General features: G+C 49.3%; 2 protein-coding genes across 2 annotated transcripts; one reads left to right on the forward strand and one right to left on the reverse strand.

The window, feature by feature from the left end:
* The first annotated feature begins 665 nt into the window (after positions 1 to 665).
* On the forward strand, positions 666 to 3,402 carry CFAP144 (cilia and flagella associated protein 144). The gene is made up of 4 exons (XM_069862898.1): positions 666 to 798; positions 1,579 to 1,638; positions 1,909 to 2,012; positions 3,037 to 3,402. Exons 1-4 carry the CDS (start codon positions 678 to 680, stop codon positions 3,100 to 3,102), a joined length of 351 nt encoding a protein of 116 aa, XP_069718999.1. The 5' UTR covers positions 666 to 677; the 3' UTR covers positions 3,103 to 3,402.
* Positions 3,403 to 3,549: 147 nt separating this feature from the next.
* Positions 3,550 to 8,127, reverse strand: EBNA1BP2 (EBNA1 binding protein 2). Its single transcript, XM_069862897.1, has 9 exons — positions 8,020 to 8,127; positions 7,848 to 7,931; positions 7,344 to 7,501; positions 6,150 to 6,273; positions 5,164 to 5,253; positions 4,862 to 4,937; positions 4,507 to 4,597; positions 4,189 to 4,360; positions 3,550 to 3,834 (listed from the first exon to the last, which is right to left on the reverse strand). The coding sequence occupies exons 1-9, from the start codon at positions 8,092 to 8,094 to the stop codon at positions 3,784 to 3,786; spliced, it is 921 nt and encodes a 306-aa protein (XP_069718998.1). The 5' UTR covers positions 8,095 to 8,127; the 3' UTR covers positions 3,550 to 3,783.
* Between the last annotated feature and the right edge of the window lie 1,060 nt (positions 8,128 to 9,187).

The raw sequence follows: 9,187 nt of genomic DNA on the forward strand, positions 1-9,187 counted from the left end.
TCCCCCGCGGCCCCCGCTGCTGCTAACGAAGATGCCGCTAATGAAGATGCCGCTGCCCTCGCTGCTGCTGATGATCCTGCTGCTGATGCTACTGATGATGATGATGCCGCCGCCCCTGCTGCCCCCGCTTGTGCTGCCGACACCGCCCCCGCGGCCCCCGCTGCTGCTAATGAAGATGCCGCTGCCCTCGCTGCTGCTGCTGATCGCGGTGATGACGATCCCCCTGCTGATAATGATGATGCCCCCACTTCTCCTGCCCACACGGCCCCTGCGGACCCCGCTGCAGCTCACGACGCTGCCGCTGCCCTCCCTGCCGCCGCTGCTGCTGCTGCTGATAGCGCTGATGCCGCTGATGATGCCCCCACTGCCCCTCCGCTGCACCTAATGATGCTGCCGCTGCCACCCACGCCGTCCATTCAAACCCGCCGCGTGCAGCCGCAGCCAATCAGCGCTGGGGTTTTTAAATCGTTAGCCAATGGGAGGCCGGGGAAGCAGGGGAGTGGGCGGGGTCAGGGCGTGCGGCCGCAGCCAATCAGCGCTGGGGGTTTTAAATCGTTAGCCAATGGGAGGTGGGGAAAGGGGGCAGTGGGCGGGGTCAGGGGGCCCCGCCGCGCGCCCGTCGCCCGGCAACGCGGCCTAATGGCCGCGTTGCCGGGCGGCGGGCGCGCGGCGGGGCGATGGCGGAGAAGGCGGTGCGGGACGCGGTGCGGGAGGGGCGGCTGCTGGAGGAGCGGGTGCGGAAAGAGCTGCGAGGGCAGAGGCTGCACACCCAGTACGGGCTGAACCCGTGGGGCCGCGGTGAGCGTCGCGCCTGGAGAGGAGGAGGCCGAGGGGAGGCCTTGTTGCTCTCCAAGAGCTGAAAGGGGCTGTAAGAAAGCTGGAGAGGGGCTGTTCCTAAAGGCTTGTGGGGATAGGAGGAGGGGAAAGGGGTGTAAACTGAAGAGGGATAGATTTAGGCTTGATATGAGGAAGAATTTCTTCACTGTGAGAGTGGTGAGGCACTGGCACAGGTTGCCCAGAGAAACTGTGGCTGCCCCATCCCTGGGGGTGTTCAAGGCTGGGTTGGATGGGGCCTTGCAGAGCCAGATCTAGTGGGGACATGTCCCTGCTCGTGGCACGGGGATTGGAACTGGATGATCTTTAAGCTCCTTTCCAACCTAAACTATGATTATTAGTTCCAACCCTACCTGTCTGCTACTAAGCCGTGTCCCCCAGCATCTCATCCACCTGCCTTTTAAACCCCTCCCTGGGCAGCCGTTCAGTGCCTGAGAACCCTTTCACTGCAGAAACCTTTCCTAATGTCCATGCTGAACCTGCCCCACCACAGCTTGAGACCATTCCCTCTCATCCTATTGCTACTTGGGAGAAGAGACCAGCATCCCTTCCCTTCCTACAAAGTCATGATTCGTCAGTGCTCATTTTGCTCTGTTCACATGCTGTTGTTCCTTTATGGCTTTGGTGAACTAGCTGAGCCCAGACCAGGGAATAATCGAAAAGAACATTTGCAATGTTAGATAACCTATTTGTGGCTGTGATGCTAAATACACATTAAAGTAATCCATCTGTATTTCTTTCCAGTTCATGCCATCACAAAGAAGCCCATGTCTTGGCATGATCATATAGAAGAGGCAGCAGACGGTAAGAAATCTCTGAAGAGCTTGTGATAATTACATAAAAAACCTGATGAAGTTAAAGATGGCCTTGCTCCTGCAGGGGGGTTGGACTGGATGACCCGTAAAGGTACCTTCCAACCCAAAGCTTTCTATGATCATTCGCAGAAGCACAGAAGTTTTCTCCAATCTTGGCTTTCTTGCTATTGCCTGGACAGCACCAGGATGCCTCATTCTCGCATACATTCATGTGACTTGTTTATAAACATATTTTCATTTGTGTCTCTTAAACCAACAGCCACATTTCTGAATGTTATCCACCACGCAGCACTGGAGCCAACAAAGAAATATCCGGAGCCACAAACTGAAAGCCAAAAAATCGGCTGGAACACAACACCTTTGGTGAGTAGGGTGCTCAAAGGATTCAGCTCTCTGCAGGATTCAGAAAGGTTCAGCCCATCACACTGAAAGACAGTCATGCAGGAAATAATCTGTGACACACAGAAAACAGGACTGGCTAGGAACAAGCAGAGCTGTTCATGGACAACAAGCTTTACAAATTTACACCTAAGAGGGCTCTTCACGCTGGTGTAGGCTTGTGAACACACAAACAGTAGAATTCCCTGAGAAACCTGCATGCAAAACATGCACAGTGACAGTCAATCCCAAGTATATATTGCCCATTGCCACATATGTAGTCACAGCTGTTTATTAAAGCATTCAGCCTCGAGGAACAGCACAGCGAGCAATGCGAAGTGACACACCTAAGTACCGTGGAAAGAAATGTGCTGCTGTGCAGTATCTTTCAAACAAATTGCAAGCAGAACCATAACATTAATAATCAGCTAAGGATACCCATGGCAGAATACACCAGTGAGAATCCATTTGGGGAAGCGTGAATAAATAGGAGGAAAAGAAATCTTATTAACAAGCCAAGACATCAATCATATCTGACAAATGAAAAGCTGTGATGATAACTGACTTTGTAGATTAGCGTTTTGAGAAATGCAAATGAAGGCTTGATTAATTTTGGCCTATTACAAAGAAAATGAAGATAAATAAGGAAATAGGATAGTCTTCTGCAACTTTTCATATATTACACTTCAGGTAAACAAGTTACCAGGCTGGAGACCGAGCTCCCAGCAGGGTTTTACACTGTTAAGATACTGCTGGCAGAATTAGGCTGGCAGAAACTAAATTTGCATGAAGAGAAACAAGTTAATAATAGAGTCAGGACTCATGATGTTGTTTCATACATTAAGTTCTCCTTTTTCACCATGTTCTACTGTAACGAAGCAGCGAGCAGTGTATTCTCCAATAAGCAGTATTCTCAGCAGCAGGAACACCTGCATCACTCTTCTCAGAAGGGATGACTACTACTAATTCTAGCAGTCGCATATGACTATTCATCATTTTTCTTCCCCAGATTCACATGGATCGTACTGATCGCCGACTCTACTTCCCACACCAGAAAACTGACATCACTAAATAAACAACTTACATGGAGAGTAGCAGTCTTAGAACCCACAGTAGCAGACTGGCAAAGCCACACAACCTAGAAGCAGTTAATGACATCTGATATTAGGCCCTTCTAGTTATTAGGTGAGCCAGGTAGAGTTCTGTAAAGAGAAGACTGCAAGAAAAGGGAAGAGAGAACCTCAGTCTGTCCAGATTTGCAGCCTGACCATAGTTACGAAAATAAACCTATTTACAAGATTGCTGCACTTGTCTCACTGCTGTTTCCAAGCCCAACTATACGAACAGTCTAAAGAACGCCAACATCTTGACAAGCTTATTTTGACATCGGCACCATGACCCAGAGCTCAAGTTCACTGAGTAGACGTCAACAGTAGCTCTGGAAAAAGCTGTCAGCATGAAGGGAGCAAAGGGCACACTTCAGCCACCCTTCATAACACAACTAAACACGAGTTAGACAGAGTTCTGTGCAAACAATTTAATGTGTTCACACCCCAAAGGTTTAAGTAAAAAACAGTCCTTCCACAAAACAGACAGCAGGAAGAAATTAGTGATAAGGCAGTAGTTTCCACTGACTGTTTTTCTTCCACTTGGAAGTATCCGGCTTGCTTCACCATTAGCTGCTTGACAACAGCAGAAATGCATCTTGCCACACAAAGAGACAGAGGAACCCCGCTGAGGAGGGAGCACAGTCCTCTTAGTGTGCTCGGCTCTTCATTTTCTGCCTTGCTCTCTTTCCAGGTCTCTTCTACAAAGAAAAAAAGAAAAAAAAATAAAACAAAACAGAACCAGATCTTTATTTTCACGTACTCAGTCTTTGTTCTGGCTCTATAGCTTGGGGAATGATACCAAGGAGACGATATTTGTCAGTATTTCTGGAGGGTGAGGTTTTGGGACACAAGCACCAACAAACTCCACCGCTCTGCTGAGATACTGAACCACTGTCCCTAACTCTGTCTGCTACTGAATTATGCTCAGCTCCCAAAGATGTGGCTTATCACTTCCAGATGCTGGAAGCACCTATCATGCACTCAGCTCTCCCTCCCAGACTGGGGCTGGCTTTCTAGCAACCAGGATCTTCCGCATGCAAAATTTTACTTACATTGAGGGATTTTTTCCTGCCTTTGCCTCCTTTTCCTGGGCCTTTGTTGTGAGCCACTTTTGGCTGGAAGCTGGATACGTCGTTAAAACTCTCCTTTGTGTTCCACTTTGAGCCCTTCTTCTTCCCACCGAAACCAAACTTCTGGTTCTTGTATCGTCTTTTGGCGTTTGGTCTGAAAAACAACCGAACACCATCATTGCCTATATTCCTCTCCTCAGGAAGCTCTCAAGAAGGCACATGTATCTGCTGATGGACTCCCATCTAAAAGACTGAAAAAATCAGAAATTCTCTTTAAATATCTTTCTTTTCTGGTCTCACCCCTTCTTTGTCCGTTGACTCGCACTGCCTTTTTTATTCCCTTGAGACGGCGTCTGCTCTTCATCTAGAAAGTCCAGCTTGTCAGAGAGACCTGCAAGAGCAAAAACATAACAGCTACCACCACAGAAAATACTGATTTTCAGTCTAAGCAAGTAACCGCAACAGGTCACCTTCACTGAAGAACAGCTACCTGGGAGGATTCCCACTGCCTCTGGTGTAGGATCCTGCACAGCAGCAGCTTTTCAAGCTCACTGCCCAGCATGGCAGATTGAGAACATACATCACGCTGCCTTACACTGCCTCCCACATCTCTATTCCCATAACATGTTTGTTCTATTAGACAAGCGAACTTTACCTTTCTGGTATCTCTTGACTGCATTCAACATATTTTTCTTCTCCTTTTGTCTCCTCTGCAGAATCTCAGTTTGCACCTGAGATGAGAAGCAGAATGTTAGTGTTGTTCCTTGCAGCGTCCCACTCGTTCTTTTTCTTTTCAAGGTATCCCATATCTTTTGCTGTGTCCTTCAAAGCAGCTAGACAGAAGACTAGACAGATTCCACATATTTTAACCAGCCTCCTATGGTCTCACTTTCCAAGCTCCTCATTCAAGCTCTAGATTCATGTCATAGACAGGTTCCTTTTGTATCTCCTTCTCACCTTCTTGCCATATTTTCTCATTGCACGGAGCTGTTTTGCTTTCTCGGACCTCTCCATTGCTTCCTGTTTGCTCTTAAGCTTCTTTCGAATCTTATTAGGGGATAGAAAGAAGAAACACCAAATTAGTAACACAAAAGAAAATAATTTTATGATTGCTGTGCAGTCCTGAAATCAATAATTATGTGAACTATCCGTAAGCGTAAAAAAGAAAATGCTTCTCCATCAGATAATACTTTAAGACATAACATTCTTTCAACTCAGGGCTGGAACGGTTATTACAGAAACTCCTGAATTGATCTGTAGCCAAAATCTGGTTTAAAAGACATAATTCATACGGAGACAAGACAAAGCCTTATAACCGGCTCTAGCTGAACTGGTAAACAAGAGTGTCTTGTCACATCTTGTCAATCTACTCAGATGCACGTGGAAGACTTGATAGCTTCTTTCATGTCATTATTATGTTCCATTTTGAACAGAGATCGCAGTCAAGAAGCAAGTTGGAGAAATTCTTGTTTCCTACACAAATCTGACCCACTAACCATAACAGTTGATTCAATAATAATTCAACTCAAACACACTGACTACAAATAAAGGGTGATATTTAAATAGGGGAAAAGGATCATGCTAATGGCACAGTTGACTGCAAGTCTTAGGACCAATAGATTAAACACAGCCAACTTTACAGCCATTGTTACATATATGGAGAATAATTCTCTATTTTTAATATTAAATACATTTAGGATAGAACATAAATAATGGTTTTCTACTTATGTTCCAACCTGTTATGGAAAACCCCCCAATGCATTGAAATCCCTAAACAGAAAGAATTTTGTATCCCAAACAAAATTTCAAATACAAACGCTGTCACAGGCATTTGTCAAAGAGACGACGGTAAGTATTTGCACATCACACCCTCAAGTTAATTCCTAACACAGGCTAAATCAAACATATAACAGAGGAAAGAGAGCCATTAGTTCTTCACATACCTTCTGCATCTGTTGGTCTGATTTGGCCATCTCTGCAAAGTAATCATCTGGGCGCCGAGTAGGAATCTGGAGCTTACGCAGCCTGGGGAGGGCTTCCAGGACAGCTGCTTGAGCCTGCCGGTAACTAAGGAGGCATTACAAGCATTAATTTGTAGTCATTTTGGAACACATTCAGAACCATCAAATGTAAAATACAAGGCCGAAGAGTGGCACAACACTGGTGACAGGCAGTGCAGCAGTTTGCAGCGTACCAGCACGAATCGTAGAATCGCTATGGCTGGAAAAGACCTATAAGATCCTCCAGCCCAACCGACAGGTGTTTCTACAGAACGGTTTGTCAGCCTCTCCATCCTGACCAGGTGGTCTGTAACAGACTCCCAGCAGATTCTGCTTTGTTGATCTTCCCCCTCATCCCTACCCAAAAGCACTCAACTTTATCATCACAATCGCTGAGCTCTGTACAATGGAAACCCTCCCTAACGTACAGAGCCCCCTCACAGCCTCTCCTTCCCTGCCTGTCTCTTCTGAAGAGCTTACAGCCACCCACTGCAGCACTCCAGCTATGAGTCATTCCACCATGTCTCTGTGATGGCAACTAAGTCACAGCTGTCCCGCTGCACAGTGGCTTCCAGCTCCTCCTGTTTATTGTTGATGCTGCGCGTACTGGTGTTACAGACGACCTCCAGTCAGGCTATCGATTTTGCCCCCAGCACCGTCTGAAGAAAAGGAGACTGAGGGGAGACCTTATCGCTGTCTACAAGTCCCTGAAAGGAGGTTGTAGTGAGGTGGGTGCTGGTCTCTTCTCCCAAGTAACAGGACAAGAAGGAATGGCCTCAAGTTGTGTTGGGGGAGGTTCAGATTGATTATCAGGAAAAATTTCTTCACCAGAAGGGTTCTCAGGCACTGGAACAGCTGCCCAGGGAGGTGGTGGAGACCCCATCTACCGAGGCGTTTAAAAGACTGGAAGATGAGGTGCTCAGGGATACAGTTTAGTACAGGTACAGTTGGACTCCATGATCTCAAAGGACTTTTCCAACCAACCAATTCTATAATTCTGTGACTGGTGAACTACGCCTAGGCTCACCTCTAGTGAGTCTGGTTCTATTCCTTTCCTGCTTTAAAGCCCTCAACACGACTCAAAGCACATTGTAGCACGCCAAGACCCAACAAGAAATCGCACGTGTTGCTACTTACAAGCTCATCTCTCTCTGGAAATCATTCTCGGGGTCCAGAGCATCTTTGCTGGAATCGCTCTGTGAAACGGGATCCAGGACCTGGCCCAAAGTCACATCCAGCCTTTCCACCCATGCCAGGGGCTGCCTGAACTCGGACAGACACTGCTTCAGGCCGTCCTGTCAACAAACCACAGCTCTGCACATCCACACACAGAACCAGCCCTGGCTCACACTGCAGGCTGCCAGGCAGGGCCCTAGCCAGCCCCATCGGCAGCAGCTGCAGCTGGGGCTCCTCAGCCCCACACCGGGGTTGGGACAGGGGTCAGAGTTCAGGCTGGGGCCGGGACCAGATTCAGGGCTCGGGACGGGGTGCGGGGAAAGAGTTGGGGCCTGAGGTCAGAGTTCAGGAGGGGGCCTGACGACAGGACTGAGGTTAGAGCTTGGCTTGGGGACAGTACCGGGTCCAGGTACGAGGGCCGCGTCCCAGGATGATTCCCGCCCCGCCCGGGATTGCCCCACTCACTACGTCGTTGCGCCGCTTGGGCCGTTCCTCGAGCACCACGTTGAGGCCCGGTTTCAGCGCGCCGCTCCGCAACGCCTCCTGCAGCTGTAGGGAGCGGAGGAGGCTCAGCCCGCGCCGGCGGAGTGGGGCTACACCACTCCCCCGACACGCACTACCCCGACCCCCGCCTCACCTCCGAGTCCGAGAGAGAGGAACCCTCCGACTCCGAATCCGAGCCAGAATCTGACTCCAACCCGCGCAGCGCCATGCCGCAGCCACTACTTCCGGTCACGTGAGCGCGCGCACAGCACCGTCACTTCCGGTCACGTGCGCATCTCCCCGCCTCCTCGGGTCACGTGAGCGGCCCCTCCTCGCCCGCTACTTCCGGTCACATGGCCCCGCCGGGATATTTTATTGACGCTGAAGTTTCATCTAAGTAATTTTTTTTTTTTTTAAGTTAGAAAGGATGCTCCTCTGATCGCATGTTTTCTTTCAAGCAGTGTTTTTGCAGACACTGCTCGTTCTCCGCAGCTGGTAACGCCGTGTGTTCAGTCTGGTTTATGCTGAACAGATGATTCTTCTTCAGGAATCACCTGTCTGCGGCCTTTCCCTATCCCCAGTGCAGGGTCAGGCAGAGCTGGAGCCAAAGCTCCAAATCGGCAAGAGATTTGGCTGTTATGAGGTTCAGAGAAGAGCAACAAAGCTGGTGAAGGGGCTGGAGAACAGGCCTTATGAGGAGCAGCTGAGAGAGCTGGGGGTGCTTAGCCTGGAGGAGGCTGAGGGGAGACCTCACTGCTCTCTACAACTACCTGAAAGGAGGGTGTGGAGAGGAGGGAGCTGGGCACTTCTCCCAAGGGACAGGGGACAGGACGAGAGGGAATGGCCTCAAGCTCCACCAGGGGAGGTTCAGGCTGGACATTAGGAAAAAATTCTTCACAGAAAGGGTCACTGGGCACTGGAACAGGCTGCCTAGGGAGGTGGTTGAGTCACCTTCCCTGGTGGGGTTTAAGGCACGGGTGGACGAGGTGCTGAGGGACATGGTTTAGTGTTTGATAGGAATGGTTGGACTCGATGATCCGGTGGGTCTCTTCCAACCGGGTGATTCTATGATTCTATAATAACATTAAAATGAGTTCTTGGAAAATAACAGAAAATGCGTGAAGATTTTTGGGAGATCTTACAGCGACTTTCCGGTACCTGAAAGGGGCGACAGGAAAGCTGGGGAGGGACTGTTCCCAAAGGCTTGGAGCTGCTCAATGGGCCGCAGGGACCTCGCTTTCCACACGTCCCGCTCGAGTCTCGGGTTGTTCCCTCGGGGGCGTTTCCGGCTCCCGCTTTACCCGACGCAAACGCGCGCCGTC

This window comes from Phaenicophaeus curvirostris, chromosome 8, assembly GCF_032191515.1.
Source record: "Phaenicophaeus curvirostris isolate KB17595 chromosome 8, BPBGC_Pcur_1.0, whole genome shotgun sequence".
Classification (NCBI taxonomy): domain Eukaryota; kingdom Metazoa; phylum Chordata; class Aves; order Cuculiformes; family Cuculidae; genus Phaenicophaeus; species Phaenicophaeus curvirostris.